The following is a 20,702-nucleotide window of genomic DNA, read 5'->3' as shown; positions in this document are numbered from 1 at the left end:
AGAGCCAAGGCTCATCCACTTAGCTACACTATTGCTCCAAAAGAACCTGCCAGATTTATGTGCTGTGGTATGCAATCTGTAAATTGGGGCTACCCCTTCATATGCTAAAGCACCGGATTAGCAGGAACTGACGAATCTGAAGGAGTGGGAGCCAACATGTCCAGTTTCTGGTGAATCAAACCAAATTGACACTGGAGTACTGAAACCTGGGAGAGGTGCTATTGGCTTGGTGCCAATGCACAAGACTTGCATATGGTCCCTGTGCCTAAGGGGTCCAGGCCAACAGCCGTAGGTGCTGATCTCAAATGGAATCAGTGCCAAAGAGGCCCTGACAAAGCATACATATGGCTCCAATGATTGAATATTTTTAAAAGGTTCTGAGATTCATAAGGCAGGCATGCAACTCCTTCGGGGGGGGATTTGCAGAAGAAATTTCATGAAATATATTTTTCTTTGAAAGATCATACCCTTTAAAATGAAAAAGCTTGAAGGATATCTCCATAGTTAAGTCTGTGAGAAATTATGCAGTATCTTTCAAATAGAATGATAATAAGAGGTTAAGGAAGCTAAAAAAAATCCTGACCACTATGCGAAAAAAAGAGGAAGGAGAGAGTTTTGTTAGACAGTTTAGCTGGACAATGTGGACATGGTAAAATCCTGTTAGAAACATTTTAGAATTCTGGGCAGCGAAACTGTTAGAAATCATTTTAGCTGGAAGATTAAACATAGTTTGTTAAGACAACCAGAAGCAACGTAGCCAGGCCTTAACTAAACATGGCCCTCCTCTTCCCCCATAGCTATACTGGGAGACCCAAATCATCATTTCACTCTCACCAGGAAGAAAGAATATCCAGTCTTGATCTTGTAATCCGTCAGTCTGCAGACAAATCTTATAAGGGCCTAATCCAAAACCGACTGACTTCAGTGGGGTTTGGATCCATCTTTAAATCCCAAACAACTGAGCCAGAATGCTGGGCGAGAGCTTGTGTTCATGCAGGATGGGAAATATACTTCTGCTGATTTTAGACTCCATGGTGCCATCATATTTTACTATATAACATCTGTTCTCTGACTTCTATTACCTTCTGTCCTGGAACAAGGCTCTTAGAAGACAGGATGGTGAATCCATCCCCAGGTCCATCCTCAGATGTTGAATTTGAGGCCCCTTCTTTTTCATTCTCCTTCTGCTTGCTCTATTGGGGGACAGAAGGCAAAATGAAGCAATAACAGTTAGGAAAAAGAAGGCTGTGATTATAATCTTTCAAAAGATAAAAGCAACAACCTTTTCATCTAAACTTCACAGGATGACAACTAAACCATAGCTTTTTACTACCCAAAAGTTATGTATTAGAAGAGTTCCCTACTATTTACTAAACATAGTAAAAGTTAAAGGTGGAGCACAGTGGAGGTTTGTGGTACTGTAAGGTTTAGTAGTACATACATATGTCTGCAGCATATTGAGGATTTTTGTTTTTGTTATTTTACTTATGCTGCATTAATTTATGAGTATTCAAACTAAATAACATAGCTAAATGCTCTAATTTATATGGAAAAACTGGGAGCAGCCACTAGAATTTGAAAATAAATCATAATCCAATGGCACTTCTATCACACAATTACCCATCACACAACTGATGACCTAGATGAAAAATTACTCACCAGTAACTGTAGTTTTTGAAGAGTGTTGCACCTGCAAATTCACACTTGTGGGATGCACCCCTTGGTGCAGCCTAGCTTCAGGAATCTTCTAGGAAAAAAACCATGCCCTTCATGGCTCTGAACATTCAGACCAAAGGATGTAAGAGGCCAAGTAGATCAACACCTCAACTCCTCCTGCTAAACCCCAGAGTTTTGAGAATGTAGAATTTAGAGTAAGAGGGGAAGGTGGCTAGTGATGTGAATATGTAGAGGTATTACTCTGAGACCTACAATTATTGTTAAGTAATTCTATTTTCTTCTTAGAGGTGGTCGCTGCATGTTCCCAGCTCTGGCAGTATGGCAAGCAGTACAAACCCAAAGACGAGCTGAGCAATCCTAATTAAACAAGGATTGCAAAGTAAGTATTGGATCTAAGCGCCAAGTCAAGAACACAGTGCTGCATAAAGGTGTGAACAGAACTCCAGGGAGCAGCTCTAGTAGTTTTCTATGATGAAAGCATAAAAGAAGGATGAATTGATACCACTGTAGCCTTTGTAGAGGGAGCCCTAAAGTTCTCAGGTTCTGTTACTCTGGCTAAGATGTAAGTGCATAATCTCATCCATTTCAACGGATGATGTACGGAAACGGCATTATCTTTACATTTATCCCCCAAGGCTTCAAAAAGTCTAAGTGATGACCTAAATGACTTAGTCCTATCCAAACAAAATCTCAAACACCTCTTAACATGCAGAGTATGTAGTCTCATTAGGTTTTGGAAAGAAAAACCAAATGAGACTGCAAGAGTAATGTTTTGAGTTAGGTGGAACTCAGAATCCCCTTCAGCTGCTAGCAATGGGGAAAAAAACCCAATTAAATACGTGCTCCGCTTGTGGGGTGATTGACTGATAGCCTCCTGCTAGACAGGGACAGAGGTAGGTGATGATCCACTAGATACCTGGACCTTATAAGCATACTAAGGAAGCTCAAGAGGGGAGAGACTGCAGAGAAGGCAGGACTCTCCTGCAGGCTGCGAGACATACAGGGAGCAGGGCAGGCTCCTGTGGTGGAGAGACTTAAACTAGGGCCTTGGCAGGGAGATCCTTAAGGGAAGCAACTACAGTCCCCAGAAAGGGGAGTCAGTGGAGGGAAAAACTTGCTAGACAAAAAGCAACAAAGACAAAACTCTGCAGAAGCAGATTAGGGTTCTGTGGGGGAGGCCCTGAGGTAGGTCCAGTAAGAGCACTTCAGTGGACCCTAAGGGGGAGGAAAAGTTATTAGTTTAAAGATTTACTTGGCCTTTGTTGCACCCTTTTGCTACCCTGGAATGGGTTTTAAATTTCTAAGTGACTTGACGAGAAGACCAAGCCAAAGAAGACCCTAGAGGTGACCAGTGTGCAAAGACTAGTGGTCTGCAAGGAGTGTTAGAAATAAGCATCTCTGGCAGCACTGCACTCTAACACAAAGGGGTGCACTCATGGTGACTACTTTTGGTAAAAACTTTGGGTGGGGATACGGGACAGCTTTGTCCCCATGGCCTAGAGAGTGAAGGAAAGTTTAGCAGTCTAACCTCCAACCCATTCATTCTTCTCACAGATGTAATTGCAATTAAAAATATATATATATATTTTTAAAAAGCATTGAAATCATGTCTCCAGCAAGAGACCAAAAGGTAAGAGGAGAAGATGGAGACTGATGTGAATACGCAGAGACATTACTCAGAGAATTACAAACGGCTGAAATAATGCAAACTGTTCAGCACCAAGTATAGACCCCATGTCAGGACAAGTTCTCTGACCACTGGAAATCTTAACCAGAAATCCTGTTATGGTAGTATGGTTGAAAACTTTACAGTTGTCAGCTAGAGGGTAGTGATGGTCTGCTGCTTTGTTGTCGGGCTTCTTGGGAAGGAGGGTGGAAAAAATAAGGGTGGGGGATGAGGAAGTGTATTTTACATGCTAGAGTATCCTTTCCACAAAGCTGTTGCAGGATCCTAGTGACTGCATAGGTTTTTGTGAAGGTATCGTAGAAGGTAATGTGAATGTACCTGAAAAGTATCCTCTGAACACTGTCTGCCACGATTCTGGAAGCTCATTATGGAAATAAACTGATGGCTCATTTCTCCACTCACTTTTGCTATTTTGAGAGAAAATCCTGGACCATGTACTTCTCACTCATTATCAACCCCTACCTCCCACTTCCAGTTGTCACAAACAAGATACCAATCAACTAATAAGCAATGGGAAGGAAACCATCTAATTTCTCCTATTCCCCTGTATCATTCTTCATTCAACCAGTCTCTCCCACCTTCCAAAACACCAAACCTAGTTCCTGCTTACCTTTTTGGGTGCCCTGGCTTTGGTAGCCTTTGCTTTCTTTCCACTCTTCTTGCTCACCAAGGATTTCCTCCCTCTCTTTTCAGGAGACGGGGAAAGGATAGTTTCAGATTTTCCTTTGGCACCTCGTTTTTTGGCAAGAAGCTCTGGTTGAATTCTGGGCAGGACCCCTCCACTTGCAATGGTCACTCCTTTTAGCAACTGCAGGGAGAGGCAGTGTAAAGAAGCATGACTTATCTGATTAAAATCCCTCATTCTTGACTAGAACTGTCCTCACAGACTACACTGCACTATACACAAGCAGAGTATACAATATTTAAAACACGCATTTGATTCTATTTGTTGAATTTGTACTGTAATGCTCATACAAAAGTAACAATGCACTTCACAATAATTATTTAATAGCAAAGGTAAATAGCCTGAAATTAAAGGATGCTGGCTAGGGATACAGAATTACAGACATAAAAGCAATTAAGGAATTTTCCATCTGGCAAGCCTAGTATAAAAAATAACTCAGCTATGGATCAGATTAATAAACTAGAGATAGAGTACTGCTGAACTCTAAGTGACAATGATAGATTCTGGCATTATTTATGGGACCACTGAATGAATGGGGTCCTGAAGTACACCCAATAAAATCTCGTCCATAAAGTCAACTACGCATTCATATATTGCTGGCAAATCACTTGACAGAACATGCAGGGGGCCATTTAAGACATAAAGAACAAGGCATTAGTTACAGTGTCCTTTTCCATTCCTTACACAAATAAGAGTCCATGGCATAAAAGTCATTTTTGTTCTTATGTTGGCGGACAGATTCTTGTTTCATTTTCTGTTGTGGGAACCATCTTGGACTCATCTGAATACCACACTGAACTGTTTCTAAACTTTAAGTATGGCAGCTGTACTTGAGCTACAGTGTACAGACAACCATACACTAAAATACTGAAAGCATACCTGGTTCAGTTCCTCATCATTAGCAACTGCCAGGAGGATGTGTCTGGGGGCAATTCTTCCCTTTTTGTTATCTCTTGCTGCATTCCCTGCTAGCTCTAGTATTTCAGCTGCAAACACATTGGGGGTAAAAATCAGCAACAGAAAAGCAACAAATCTAGCAAAATTGCAGTGCAAGCTTTCTTCAGAGAATAATCAAGCATCTTGTTCCCCACCCTAGAATCTGATGTGCAGTATCACAGCATCTTTCTGACCAACTTTTCCTGTAAGGTATCATTTCCAGATGTGTGTGGGGGTGGGTGGGGGGAGAGGGTTTGGCTTTAAAGGCACAACAGCAAATAACTGAAATCCTAGGTTTGATCTACTTAGAAATTATCCTATTATGGTGGCAAATGTTCTCAAGATAAAAACAGCCTGACTTTCATTTACACTAATGCCACTTTACATTGCCAAAGCAGTATAAAGTGGCCTTAGTGTAAAGGAAAATCGGGCTAAAAATCTTTTTATTAAAAATTCACCACTCCTTACTGAAAAACATAGAAACAAAACAATAGTCAATGTTTATGTAAAATTACAAAAAATATTTTGTGATCCTTTCCTACTTCTCTAAACAGACACTGTAAAAAGCTAGGGTGCTAAAAATTGGTTCATGTAATTCTAAATTGCTTTCTTCAAATCTCAAGTTAAAATGCTCTTTCAAAATATGTCAGCAGCCCAGAATTCACACGTAATCCTAAAACAATAAAGCAGTGTGAGCATCCAATGGAAAAAACAAAAGTATAGTAAGGAGAGTCTTGATAGTGAGGATTCTTAGGACTAGACAAGTAAAAGTGCTGCTGGCAAGGACTGAGATGCATTGATAGAATTATGTTGAAGGCCAGTAGAATAGAACAGAAATACTACAAGTCTAGATTGAGGGGCACTGACAAAGCTGTGTAAAGATTCATTTTACATAAGGAAGAGTTTTGGTTTGGATGCAAGTAGGTAACTTAGAGATTCAGACTGCATGAACTGTCAGTTGCGAATCCCTTCCTGAAACTTCAGGGATTGATGGTTATGCCACAATTCATGTGAAAAGTAGTTTCTCTAGATTTGCAATAAGGTTTCAGCTGTGACCTACAACCTCAGTTACCTTTTTTGTGATTTATCTAGATGTAACACACAAACAGATGTGATTTTTCTTGATTTGCTACAATTTTTATAAAATGATGTTCAACTCAATCAGTGGGACTCATTAACTTCTGAAATTTAACTTTGTATATAGTGAAAAACAGGAAGAACCTGTTCCTTGGGCAGGTACCTCTACTAGTATATTAATGGGGGGAGTTGTTTGGTTGGGTATCTTTTTGCATTAAGCAAGCATAAAAATATTGAAGCACTGATTCATTTTCAGAATGTCCAATGTCCCGCTCTTCTCTTGCTTTTTTTTCTTTTGTTAACTGGGGTTCAAGTCTCAGTTGCATCAGTCCTTCATTTGTGACATTGTACTTTTTTCTCATAGAAAAAAAAATAACTGCAAGAGGTACAAATACAAAAATCTCCAAGGCAAACTCACTGGAAATCTATAGGAAAACTAGTTGTTTTATAATTCAGGAACAACAGCAGAAAGCATAGGTGCTGGAACTAGGGGTGCTGCCACACCTCCTGGCTTGAAGTGGTTTTCATCATATACAGGTTTACTCTTTCGGTGAATGGCTCTCAGCACCTCACTATAAAAATTATTCCAGCACCTCTGACAGGAGGTTTAACTCCAAAGGAGGAAAAGAGGCCTTCAATACTGCAAGCCTGTCCTCCAGTTTTTACTACTTCTTAGTATACAAAATAAACCCTAAGCAGCAAAATATGAATGTTAAAGCTCTAAAAGTTGTTTGGAATTATTAGTAATGAGTTATGTGAAACATTATTAGCAGCTGTTTAATATATAAATTATTAAACACACCCTATGTTAAAAGAACATTATTAAAATTGCAGAATCAAGCACTCAAGAATTAGATGCTAGAATTAAGACAGCTGATGCAACCTTAATCTGGCCCCCTTATGCATATACCTTCATCCCAGTGCAGGTTCATCCTGTGGACGGAAGGAGGCAGGGGACCTGCAGAATGTTTAGTTTGCACAGGCAACCTTCATTCTGGTGTTTCCTAACTTCTGATTGCTTGACTTTGCAACTTTAATAATGTTCTTTTAAACACTGGCTGCCAGTCTCTCTCACCGGCCTCCTCATCCAATCCCAATCTCCCCCGGGCTCCTTGACCCAAACTGCCCTCCAGTTCCTTCTAGTTCATCTCCTGGCTCAACCAGTCCAAACCTCCCTTCCCGCAACTTCCAGTCCCAATCTTTTTGCCCAGCTGTTCCCAGTCTGCCTTCACTCTCCCAGCTCCTAGTCTCCTATCCTAACCAGTCCCAATCTCCCCCCCACAGTCCCAGTCTCACCAGATTGCTTGTCCCAATATACAGTAGAACCCCATTTATCCGACCTTCCATTATCCGGCTCTCCTTATTAACTGAACAACTGGTGCACACAGGTCCAGAAGTGGGAGATCTCTCCTGTGGCTGCTAGATGGTGCTGCAGCCTCGCACTTTCCCATTCTCTGGATTATCTGAATTTTTTATTATCTGATCTGGCTCTGGTACCAATTGGATCAGATAGACAGGGTTCTGCTGTACTTCTTCCCCCTCCTTCCTTCAGTCCAGCTTTTGTCCCTTCTGTATTCAGCTCAGATGACTTCCTCCTCCACAGCCTGGGTACCAGCAGAGGGATCATTGTGAGCACAGGAGAGACAGGCTCCTTGTTCTCAGTTCCAGTACCCAGCTTCACCCTGGTCAGGAGCAGCAATTACAGGGAAAGTCCTTCTGAGCCACTGTAGCCCTGGGCAGTAGCAGGCTCAGGGACAGTGTGGGGATGGTGCATGCGCAGTACAGTCACATGCAGGAGCAGTGAGACTGGAGCATGCTCAGTAAGGATGGACTCTACAAGGATTTTAACTGTTAAAAATCAAAGACCTTTCTACTGAGTATATGCAAACTTCAGTTTTTTCAAAGGCTTACAACTTGGCCAAATTTGGACAAATTTTCACAGGGAGAGCAAAAGGCACATTCCTGACATAAAGGTCATCCTCTGCCAAATCTCAAGTACCTGCCACAAAGCACTAGAGCATTTAAAAAAAAAAGGTCTCATGATTTTTAACATGGGCAAAACAACACTTTTTTCCCCCCTTGGAAATGGATAAATTATTTTGGCTGAAATAAAAAAAAACAATTCAGTTAGAGGCAGCAGCCAGCATGGAAAACTTCATCCTAAACAGTTAGTTTCCTGTTAGAAATCCTTGTTTTCATTTGCTTATAACTTTGGGAAGTATCAGACAGTCTTAATAATAATACTAGCCCCATCTATAATTACTTATTTCATGACAGGTTCATGGAGAAGTATCTAGTTTCCAAAGACATCCTGAAAACATAGATAGGATTTCATGTCTGAGTATTAGAAGTTACCACAATAACAGCATTAGAAATTATAGTATCCTTTTTCAGCTAAACTACCCCTTTTCATAAGACTGTCTAATAAAACTCCCTAACAGTGTGTGCAGGAATTTAGGTTTGGAAATGCCAGTATCAATAAAGAGTAGATGTTTGTTTAATGCCCTAAACAACATGCTGAAATGCTACTCCTCTCTGTTTGACAGATATATTATCTCTCAATTACTGTTTATTTAATCTCAGTCTAATCAACCTTCTGAAAACGTTCCTTTGTATATTTTTGAGTATCAAATAAATTATAATCTATCGATTTACTTGACTAATTGATTATGTTTTCCAAAATGTGATAGACCCATGTATATCAACCACTCTCAAGTGAATATTTAAAATTATAGGTTTCAGAGTAGCAGCCGTGTTAGTCTGTATTCGCAAAAAGAAAAGGAGTACTTGTGGCACTTTAGAGACTAACAAATTTATTCGAGCATAAGCTATTGTGAAGTGAGCTGTAGCTCACAAAAGCTTATGCTCAAATAAATTTGTTAGTTTCTAAGGTGCCACAAGTACTCCTTTTCTTTTTATTTAAAATTATGTTGAGCTTACTAGCCATCAACAGAGCCAATATGTCAATTGCTCTAGCTCAAAGGACAAGTAAACAGTACCTAGTAGCACATGATCACAGCTCACCATAAACCACTCTGCCTTGCAAGGCTGGAAGCCCCTTGTGCAAGGTATGTCGCACTCCTACTTCCTTGTAAAGGCTGCCACAGATCAGGGCAGGATTAAGTCTTTAGGAGAAAATCCCCAAGTGCCAAGCCAAAAAACTAATCTGAGTGTTGGGGATCTCTATGGAGAAGGGGATGGTGAAGGAATCCTTCCCAGGCTGTAGGGAGTCAGCAGAGCCACTGTGGAGCAGTTATTCCAGCCTAATGACTACAGCAACTTCAGAAGGCCCAAGGCAGCTGCTAGGCGATGGGGGGGGCGGAGGGGGAGAGATTGGAGGCTCCATGTAACAATGGATCCTTTTGGCCCCACTCTTCCCAATCCCCCTCTCAGCCATGCAAGTATCCCCTTAGAGCCATGCTCCGTGCCAGAGAGGGCTAAGTACACTCTGCAAGGTCTTCCCAAATCATGCCCCTGCCCTTGTATAGCATAACTGCACCAGCTCCTTTGAAGAGGGATTTCGGCGCCTACAATGGTCAGGGAAATGATGTTCCCTTAATATATAAAATAGGATTGTGTAAGTATGGGTTTATTTATGTATGCACACTTGAAAGTCTACACTAAAAAGATTCTGGAACAAACAACTTAACTGATAATTTATTAGAAAACGAAAGAGAGGAAGGCACAATCACCATTTCAGACTTTGAGTCTGTTTCTCTAGAAGTTGAATCCTCTACCTGTGGTATTTCATTCTTAACTTATTTTTCTGAATTTATTATTTCTTGCAGTTGGATGAGCCAAAGGTGAACAGAAATGCTTTATTTAAGCTTAATTGTATTTGTATCATATAAACGATATTTTTCATTCTAACTTCAAAAACGGTGTTAGATAAAGGTGAATTCTGATTCCAGAATTGCTTTATGGCGAATACGTAAGTGTCACCAGCACTTTGCTCCCTCCTGTTATACATAATCAAGAACCTGAAATCTAGTCTTACTTATTTCTTCAATGTCTCAAAATAATCCTTCTGTATTATGCATTGAAAAGGAAACTTATTCCTTATGATTTTTTTGACAAATAGAGGAGTTGTAACAGAGGGTGCATCAAATATGTGTAAAAGGGACTAGATAGGCATTGCTACAGACACATATGCTGTTATGTGGGAGGGCAGGCTTCATGCAAGTTTCCCCCATGCAGCTCTTGCAATAAACTGTAATTGTGAATTGCAGCACACTCAACCAGTCCAGGCCTCAGACTCCTCACAGATCTCCGAATACACCTCAGTCTTCAACGGTGACATCCCTGTAATTCCAACCTGAGAACTTCCCCACAATAGGTACAATGACATTATGCTGAGGGGCTATTTTGTGATGTGGACAAATTTATATTATGGTGAAACTGAGGCTAAATTCTTCTAGGTCTTAATAAGAATATAAACTTGAATGTCTTCATAGGGGAAACCCAGTGCAGCAACAGCGATATGTGTCACCTGCCCCACCTCCACCCCCACCCTTGGTGAATTATGTTCAATTTCATGGTAGGACATAAAGCTTAGTTATTTACTAAAGTTAAAACACATTCTCTAACATCATTAAAGATGGTGATGATGGTGATGGGTGGTAGGGGTAGTTGGGTTTTTGTCTGTTTTCTGGCAACGTAATCAAGCAGAAACTGTTTCATAACAAAGTTGAACCAAAACCAAATTTCACAGCCACTTTAACAAGTTCTTTGTGTTTGTGGCTTTTTTTTTTGTAAGGGTAAATGGAGTTAAAGAGAATGTAGTTTAATTGAACTAGAACATGCTATTAGAGTAACATGTGAAATATTTTTTCTCTTCTGTTATACTCATCCAACTCTCTCAAAGTCCTACATCATCATATTGGTCTCTCTTTTGTGAAAAAAGTACTGAATGCAACTCCCTTTATGGCCCATCACACTTTTAGATCAGGCAAAGAGATCATTGCAGAACAGTAACACAATCCTTCCACATAGAGATCAAGCATGCTGCCCCTGCTGCTCCAATATGTGAAGGAATCCACCTCAAACCATTAAATGCATTTTGGTATATCTATACTGTTTTAGAGCTTGTTTGCCCCCAGCTCCCCCACCCCGGAAGTGTGCATAGCCCATTAACTTCACTTGGCTCTGTACATGATCAGCACTTCTAAAATGAGGCTCTTAATTTACCTGCTAGGTATTCTATGACAGCTGCCATGTAGACTGGCGCTCCAACACCTATCCGGTACTTGTATGTTCCTTTCCTCAAGTAGCGCATCATCCTCCCCACAGGGAAAATAACACCTGCCCTGCTTGAGCGTGACATTTTGGACATTTTCTTTTTCCCACTTCGGGCAGACATCTTGCTGCTATATTCCTTTCAATTTGCTGACAGAAAGTTTTTATTTACTTGCACCTACACAAAAGCTGCAAGGGAAAAGAGATGGATTGATGGTGAGTATAGCAGAAACTTCTACAGAACAGTATCAATATAGACTTGCTAGTGCCTTCTCATAGAGCCATTGATCTGGCCACAATAAATACAGATATTAAAGCAGAAGCATCACTTATCAAACAGCATACAATCTGAGCACTCAAAACACTATAATCTGTGTTCTTTTGAATACTGTACATTAAGACAGAAATAGATCAGAAAGAGCAGTTTGGGGAATAGAAGAAAATTGAATGCACATTAACTAATTATAATATAGAAAAAAATTGTTGCTATTCAATATATCTGTAAACATCTCTTTGTTGTGTAAAGCAGGTAATGATGCATCTGCAGTGGAAGGATTTCATTCTTGCTAAATGTCTTAAAATCAATTTACAAAGTGAGAGGGATATTTTCAGCATACCGTGGTGGGAGATAGGCATGTAACACTCATCATTATTTAAGAAAGTTTCATTTGGTTCCTTTTGTTATGGTAAATAAAACTACATAAAAATAAACTACATTAAAAGAATATTACGGTTGCAAAGTAAAACACTCAAAAATTAGGGAATGCCAGAAGTGAGGTTGCCCATGCAAACTTAATTCAGCTGCCTTATGTGGATACATTCTTATACAGTCTTGCATTAAATGGCCACATACTTTTTTTTTTTTTCCTTTAGGGCCCCTGTCTCATTCGTACACAAAAAAGGCAATGCTTACTGAATGGGTAGCTATTAATATTTCTTTTTATCCTCACCATTTAGTGTATGAATACATGCTTTAATTACTGCATACCATTCAAAACCTCTGTACGGGCTTTTTTATGGCGCTTGTCATTGCATCTGAGTGATTCACAAACATTTATGAATTTTTTTATAACACACATATCAGATGGAGTGGTAATATTCCCATTTAACAGATGGGGAACTGAGAGATTAATGCTGATGTTGTCAAATATGTCCACTAATTTTGGTGCCCAAATTTAGATGCTTAAAATCTGATTTTTTCAGAGTAGTTGGTATTTTTATAGTACTTCATATGTTCAAAGCATAGATCCCATGAACTTTACTTGTAGTTGTGAGCGCTCAGCACTTTTGCAAATGAGGCCCCAGTGTCTCAATCAAGTTGGGCACTCAGATAGCGAGGAACACACAAGTGGCCACTTGTGGAAAATTTTAATTTTAGTGACCTGCCCTGCATTCCATAGGAACTCCGGCAGATACAGATAAAATCCAGTTCTCAAAAATGGCATTCAACTATCTTAACCATGAAACCATCCTTCCTCTTCTTGCAATTCCCTGCTTCATTCACTACACACCTTCCCACTGTGACAACAAATGAGGCCGGGTCCTACAGACAACAACCTCATTCACTACTCAACCCTGATTCATTCCTTGAACTCCATCTACCTTGTGCACTAAATCAGGCAGGGTTCGGTCAAAGTTGGGTGGATTTTCAAAGGTCTCCTGGCACCACAGCAATCCTCCTGCCATACCTCAAAGCATGGAGGAACTAGAGTTTCTCAATTAAAAGGCTGTAAGTATTTTTTTAACAAGCGCAAAGCAACATATTTCTCCCCTAACCTCATTCTCTAAAATGGCTGAACCATTTTTGTTAAAAACCCAGTCTGAGGTGGACACCAGCATGGAAAATTGCAGCCCCAGTGATAAAGTTTGGCAGTTAAAGGCAAACAAAAGCAGGGTGTTAGGGTGGAAGGCAAGCTGAACTAAAGGCATCACTGTCTGTTCTGCCTATAATAACTACAGGGAGCTGGATCATCCCTTGTGAATGACATAGTAAATTTGAAAGGATTCGATTTTTATCAGTGAATGTTGGCAAACATTGATTTCAACATACATATGCAAACCAATGAAAAATATTTCCATCCATAATTTACAGATAGGCAAAGTAAGAAATATGATGCTGAGAACATATTAGTTTCATTTAAGGATATTTACCGTGTATGTTTTGACATGTGATATTGACAATTTGTCTTTTAACAGTTATAAAACTATAACCTTTTGAATCTCAACGTCTACTGTCACTTCATAAATATTGCCTGACACCTCCCCCTAATTTCCTGCAACTGTGAAAATTTAAATTGATAAAAATAAGTTATAAATAAGCATTGATTTTTATCCACTGAAATGATATAAAAAAATCAAATTCTGCCAAGGCTATATTTAGCGTTCCTCCCTTACATGTGGCAGAGAGTGAGAGCAACCTCTGTAACACTATCCTTCTTGCTGTGTCTTATGTGAATGGAGGTCCATTAAGTTCAGGAGGTAGAACTGAGGTGAGATAGGGAGAAAGAGGGAACAGGCTGTACTCCACAGAACCACCCCTCCTTGTTCTGCTGCTGCTTTTTCAGCTGGAACTCTGGGAGACAAATTATATAGGTCAGAGGTGTATTAACACCCTCCTCTGGGTCGCCTTCACATCTGCTACTGAGCAGCCAGAGGAGCCAACCTCCATGGAGCTGGGAGGAGGTCCCTCATCTCTTGCCCTAAAGGGAACGATTACCAGTTTTTCTGCCCCTCTGGCTTCCTTCTGCAGAAGTTTTCCATGGGAAGAGCCAATCTAGGCTAGGCTTAGGAGCAAAGAAAATAAAATCTAGCTCCCTCCTTCCTTCTTCCTTGTTTTGTGGAAACAATAAACAAGTTTCACAGGTAAATGTTATGACAGCTCTGGAGTCAGCCATTTTACTTAAAACAGTATAAAAGGCTTTTAGCTACAGATACAGCTTCAGCTTTTAGTCAAGTAATTGCTACATTTTAATTTTGTAAAGATAGCTGTCCAACTTACTGCCTAAGTCTATGTCTACACTACCGCGGTAAGTCGACCTACGCTATACAACTCCAGCTATGTGATTAACATAGCTGGAGTCGACATACCTTAGGTCGAGTTACCGTGGGGTCTACACCTCAGGGGGTCAATGGGAGAAAATCTCCCGTTGACTTACCTTACTCTTCTCGTCGGGAGTAGACTACAGGGATTGGCTGGAAAGCAATCTGCAGTCGATTTGGCGGGTCTTTACTAGACCCGCTAAATCGACCGCTGGTGGATCGATCTCAGAGTGTCGATCCCTGCTGTAGTGTAGACCTGCCCTAAGTCTGATCTCAGTTATACCGCAGTAAGTGCAGTGCCACTCTACTGAAGTATATGAAGAATTTGGCTGCAGCACCTGATGCTTCTGCTGATGAAGGCATATGCACAGAATTTCTCTTATATGCATTCACAACAATGGAACAAGAAAAAAGTTAAGTTGAAAAGGATTGTGGTGACATGAAGTGAGGCACTGTGGGAAATCTATTCCATGGCTGGAGATAAGAGCATTTCTGAGTTCCAAAGCATGATGAAGGCACAACACAGAACTCTCTCCCCACTCCCTTCAAATCTTTTTACTTTTTAACACCCACATTTTTCAGCCTGCTTTCAGTTTTTATGCCCTAAAAGGGGGGTTGCCACAGACACACTGATCTTTTCCCATTTTACATGTGTAATTTAAGGTCCTACATTGTCATGACCAAACTTGCTGAGGAGGGCTGCATATGAAACCCCAGACCTCTTGAATTGAGGAGAGGGCACTGCTTTGCAACATGTGCTGTTCACTCATTGCCGGAGCTAAGCTTGTTGCCTCAACAGCTCTTGCAGTCCCTGACAGATTGGGAGTGAAGGACAAAACTGTAACCGGAAATAACAACATAATATATTGTGCTACTGTGATCAGGATCTTAACAGCCTTTGATATCACTGCACCACAAAGACAAATTTAAAATCCATTTGAGAACACTGAAATCCAGGTCTAGTTCTTCTGTTTATTCCAAGCGAATAACTATATGAAAAAGTCCACCCGTTCAATACTAGCTAGATGTTGAAAAAAACTGCTCATCAGGAAATCAAGTACACTTTCTTTGAGAATCTAAATTGAATTCTAGCTACACTTATACCACATCTAAGAAAAAAAAACACCAGACAGTCAACAGTGGTCTAAAATACTCCCAGTTTGTCCTTGTCCACCATACTGCTGATTTTCCTTTCTGAATGTGTTTACTATATAGGTAGAGTAACGAAAACTAAGGGAGAATAAACTAATAGCCTGGTAAACAGACATACTAAGAACTCAAGATACACATGACCTCATTATGAGATCCTAAATAATTACCAGTTTTGAATCAAGTGCTGTAGTTTGGGATCTAATAAAATTGCCATTTGATCTAAAATCTAATTACTGGATAAACATTTGCACTAAAAAGTCAGTAATGGGGCTACCAAATGAAAAAATAACCCCCCCCCCACAACAATGCTATTTTATTATGTCATTAACTGATTTTTCCCCCTCCTGCCCCCTTTTTAATTCTGTGGCTGAATTTAACACTCTGGCAGCAAAGGATGAATTGCATTAGGGATATCTTGGTGACGGATGCAATACTGTGATAAACACTATGCCAGGCTTCAGGAAACATCCATACACTGCCACACAACTGTGCCACTGCACCTCAATCCTGAACTTTAGCAGTGCTGCACAAAGGTTTGCAATTTTATTTCACAACATTTTAACAGAATTTCCCCACGGTAATTGTTCTGTGTTTTCAGGTCCAGTGACTGTTCAGTAAACTTTTGCTTTTTACAAAATAATGATGAAAGCAAGTTCCCCGACAAGATGGAAGGAGTATTACATAAGCTACTTTACAAATTATCTTGCCCAAAAGAGGACATGAGATAGTATACTGCAATAAAAACTAAAATGAAACTGCCAAATTTATTTAATCTGTGACAAGCCAATCTTAAACTCAGCACTTTATTTTATAACATTGAATAATCTCTCTAACACATCCTTTTAGTTCTTGTGATAATTGTCATTCAAATGGTTACGGCTGCTACTCTGAAACCTATCTATCTAGTTCAAACTCACATTACATTGATCTCTCTTCCATTGTTTTTGCAGGACAAAATCCTGCTTCTTTCTAAGTCAATGACAAAATTGCAATAGGAGCAGGATTTGGCCCATCAGAAATGTTGTGGTTGCATTCAGCATCTATGTTAAAAGATCAAAGCACACTGATAGAGCTATGGATATGAAAAAGTACTTGACTACAAAGTAATGAGAGAAATTATTACATTATATATGTGCTCTCATTGTGCAATTAAATTATTTTCCTGACTCCCTCTTCCCTCACTGTGTCTAATTTTCCATCCTCTCCCTTTACCTGATCATTCTTTTTCCTAATTCTCCCACAACTGTCATATACTTCTGTGCAACTGTTCCTTGCACTTCTCTCCAACAGCTGTTTCCCAACTGTCAAGGAACTTTCGGATTACAACACTCTTTCCTTCTTATTCTAAAGAATTTTTTTTCATGTGAGAACCTGAACATGAAAGAGGTGTTAGAATAGGTCAGAACTGAGGTTCATTGGCCAAATGGAGTAAAGAAAGTTTAAACATATCTACCTGTACCATGCCTGGCTCTAGCTAGTGATGTTACCCCTCAACACCATGACCACTAAAACAAATCAACCTGATTTGCATGTGTGTGCACATATGTTTGTGGCACCAAAGCTTCAGTTATAAAAGTAGGACTTCCCTTTATTTCATCCAGTTCCAATCAAAGTATATTAATTTAAGTGAGCTCTGAGTTGCTGTTTCTCAAGCTGTTTTGCCAGCATGAGCTGAGTTTATAGGACTCTTACCTGCCTCATCCCAAAAGAGGCATTTTCCCATTACACTCCTCTCTCTGCATATGCTATTGATGCATTGCAGCATCCAACATCACAGCCAAAAGTTGCCTCTAAGAATGTACTGCCATATTTCATCTACTTAGGGATGGATATGAAAAACATTAGAATCATAGAATATCAGGGTTGGAAGGGACCGCAGGAGGTCATCTAGTCCAACCCCTTGCTCAAAGCAGGACCAATCCCCAACTAAATCAAGAAGTCATTCAAGAAGTCAAACTGGGTATAGAAACGTTGTCCCAGACAGTGACTACAGTGTCAAATGAAAATGTAGACACCAATCCACAAAGGGACTCAGGCATCTACATCTACGACGTAGGCTATGTCTACACTAGCACTTTTGTCAGGAAAACTTTTGTCAGTTAGGGTGTGAAAAAAACAAGTAAACATATTAAGCAAAATGAAAACAATATTTTTGAATCACTTTTAGATATGGTAATCTTGGCTGCTATGTGAAGCAGTAGTAGGTAAACATTTTTTCAGACAAATAATGGTTTTAGTTGTCCTAGCTTTCCAAGCCCCTGCCTGTACATGCAATAATGTTTTTTTCTTACTGGTGCCTACAAAAAGGAAAATATCTTCCCTTTCTGTTAAATTTTCACAGGTTTCTTGTCTGTTGTAGAATCTACTACAAAATCTCACTCCTATTCAGATACACTTTGAACTTTTCCTCTTCTCCACTTTACTTTTTCCTATTCTCCAATTTTTTATGCTATTCCAGATATCTTTTCGTTCCACTTCCTAATTTTTAGAGTTGGCAGCATGGCCCGGATGCACAAAGGGACCTAGGGGTTGCAACGCTTAGTGTTGCGCTCAGCATGGCCATGCCTGATTTTTAGGTACCTAGGCTCCCTATGCAATGAATGGGGAGAGACAGGTGCCTAAAAATGTAATACACAAAAGCCACCACAGTAGCTAAGCTAGCTAATGTGAGATACTGAGGAGAAGGGTGTGTCCTAACCACCTTACTTCTCATGGAGATAGGCGTCTGAGTCTAGGCTGCAGGGAGGCATTTGCTGTGAGAATGAGCAAAGCTTTTGCAAAGCATCTGCGTCACTCCACAGAAAATGGCCAAAGATGGGCACTGGTACCTCCACCTAACTTTTATCCCAGTGGTTAGAGCACTCACCTGGAATGTGGGAGACTCAGATTCAATTCCCACCTCAGACTCAGGGGCAGAAAGGATTTGAACAGGAGTCTGAATCAAATATTCTGATGTGTGGCTCCCTCAGTCTCTCCTGTGGAAGCTGTTCCACTGTGGATAAATATAGGGCCATTTTGCCACCAGGAGAGAAGGCCTCCGTAGCCTGGTAGTTAGGGCACTCACCTGGGAGGTGGGAGACCTGGGTCCAGACCCACTGCTCTCATAACTCATTATTTATTTGCAGTGGAATAAATATTTGTGTGAAATATTATTTCTGTGACATTATTTGTGGCCAAAAATGAGAGTAATGATTAGAAAATATGGAGTCAGTAGGAGCTTCAGCACAAGAGTAACTGTGACTGTTTGAGATGTTTTGAAGTTGGTGGCAGGCAAATTTCTGACCCCAATGATGGAGATGAAGCAAAATGTGGGAGTTGAGGGGTTGTGGAAGAGAAATAGGAGTTGATGAATGTGGTTGACCAGAGGATAGATAATCAGCAGCCAGCAATGAGGCCTCCCTTTCCCCAGGTGAGTTTGTAGGAGGCTGGCAGCAGTTTGTGACACACGCTAATATAGACATTAGACAAGAGAGCAGCTGCCGCAGCTCTGCCACAAAGGGCAACTGAATAGGGGGATCGTTTTCAGCCCATGCGGCCGCCCTGCACGCTGCCCTGGTGGAAAGGGCATCCCAGCGCAGGCGGATCCTCGGGGTGTTCTCTCGGCGCGGCTCCAAATGTGCCTCTGCACAGGACATGTTTCGATGAGCTACCCCACGCAGGGTCCGAGCTCAGCGCAGGCGGGGACCCGGCCCAGCGAACTCGAGCAGGCCCTGCCGTCTCCCCGCCGCAGCGTCGGGCTGAGATTGTTTTGTTTTCCCCGCGGTAGCCTCTGCGACGCTTGTCTCTTTAAGGGGCCGGGCTTCTAGTCCAACAGCAGCCTTTTGTCAAATCTGAACCCGCCTTTTTTTTCAAATGCAAACTGCCAAGGCCCCTTCCCCGGCACCTCCCGCGCGACTCGGCTGCCTGCGCTCTTCGCCAGACAACAGACCCGCCCCCCCAACGCATGGTGCGTGCGCTCATTGGCCGAGCCTGAGATTAAAGCACCGGCGCGCACCGCAGGAGAACTAGGGGGGTGTGAAGCGATTGACCGGAGTGCTAGCGCCTCGGACAGGCGAAGGACATCTTCTCTGACGTGGGTGGTGAAAGTCGCGCGCCGACTAGGGCATGAGGGGGCCCTGGGAATGAGGCGCGCTCCGAACGGCTCGGGGCTCTACAAGCGACCCACTGGGGCGCGCTCCAGAGGAGAGGGAGCTGGAAAAGGGCGCGCGCCCGCCGGAGGGAAGGAATCTTCCCGCGCAAACCCCCCAAAGATCGAGTCTCCGGTGCCGGTCGGCTGCCAGCCCCGCCCCCAAAGCACCGCTGGGAAGGGGGGGCTGTAAGCTTAGCTCCATGGAGGCTGCCATTAACCGGGCTCTGACCGAAAGGGTGTCCCGGAAAGGGAAGCGGAGGGGGAGTGCCCTCGCCTCGCCCCACTCCCCCGGGGAGAGTCACATAGGGAGGGAGCGAGAGAGCACACCCCCTCCGGACCGCGCCGCTGGGAACCGCTCCTGGCGCCGCACAGCGCAGCCTGCAGAACGCCGGCTCCGCGTCCCCGGGGTCCGGTCACCACCCTGCGCCCAGACCTCCCACAGCTGGGACCCGCCTCGGCCCTCCGTGCCCCCGGCCAGGCCTTTCCCTCGGGTCGGCCCCCGGCTGGTGCCGGCCCCCGCGCCGGCCTGCCCCCGGGGCTCGGAGGATTCCTTCCTTCCCCCCCCCCCCCCCGGGCCAGCGCGTTGGGGCAGCCGCCCTGCCTCAGCCGCGGATGGCGAGCCTGGGTAGACGGAGCGCCCGATCGTTCGCTCTCCTCGCCATGCCCCACCCCCCGCAAGGCTCCGCACCCGCCGGGCCTCTCTCCTCACCTGCCCGGAGGTCGCCGCCGCCTTCCCCGCCTCGGGAAGCTCCTGCTGCCGCTGACTCCCCTGGGCTGCTCTCGCCTGCCGCTAGCTTTCTCTTGTATTGTATGTTTCAATGGCGGCGGCAGCTCTGGAGGGGGACGGAGGGGGGGCTCCTTCTTCTCCACATACCGCCTCTAGGAGGAGTCACTGCAGCTTGCCTGCAACAGCCCCTGCCGCCCTCACACAGCGCGCTGCCTCTCCCCTCTCCCTGGCCAGGCCCGCTGGCTCCTGCCTTCCAAAACCGACCCGCTGATGATGAAAGGGCTCCCCGGCCTTGGCTGCGGGGGTGCCGGGGGTCAGCGCATCAGTAAAAGCGGCTTTCCTGAGTGCGGGAACAGTC

At 42.6% G+C, this 20,702-nt stretch overlaps 1 protein-coding gene across 1 annotated transcript in view; it reads right to left on the bottom strand.

Moving 5' to 3' along the window:
- Positions 1-20,490, bottom strand: part of MACROH2A2 (macroH2A.2 histone) — a 35,778-nt gene extending 15,288 nt beyond the window's left edge. The window contains exons 1-5 of the mRNA XM_084635599.1: positions 20,327-20,490; positions 11,250-11,486; positions 4,929-5,035; positions 3,975-4,172; positions 1,083-1,193 (exon numbers count right to left, since the gene is read on the bottom strand). Of these exons, the coding sequence (XP_084491725.1) occupies positions 1,083-1,193; positions 3,975-4,172; positions 4,929-5,035; positions 11,250-11,421 (588 nt within the window). The 5' untranslated portion in view covers positions 11,422-11,486; positions 20,327-20,490. The remainder of the gene's footprint in view (positions 1-1,082; positions 1,194-3,974; positions 4,173-4,928; positions 5,036-11,249; positions 11,487-20,326) is intronic.
- Positions 20,491-20,702: the final 212 nt, after the last annotated feature.

This window comes from Lepidochelys olivacea (genome assembly GCF_965140295.1).
Source record: "Lepidochelys olivacea isolate rLepOli2 genome assembly, chromosome: 7".
Lineage (NCBI taxonomy): Eukaryota > Metazoa > Chordata > Testudines > Cheloniidae > Lepidochelys > Lepidochelys olivacea.
This window is presented reverse-complemented; position numbering and strand designations above follow the sequence as displayed.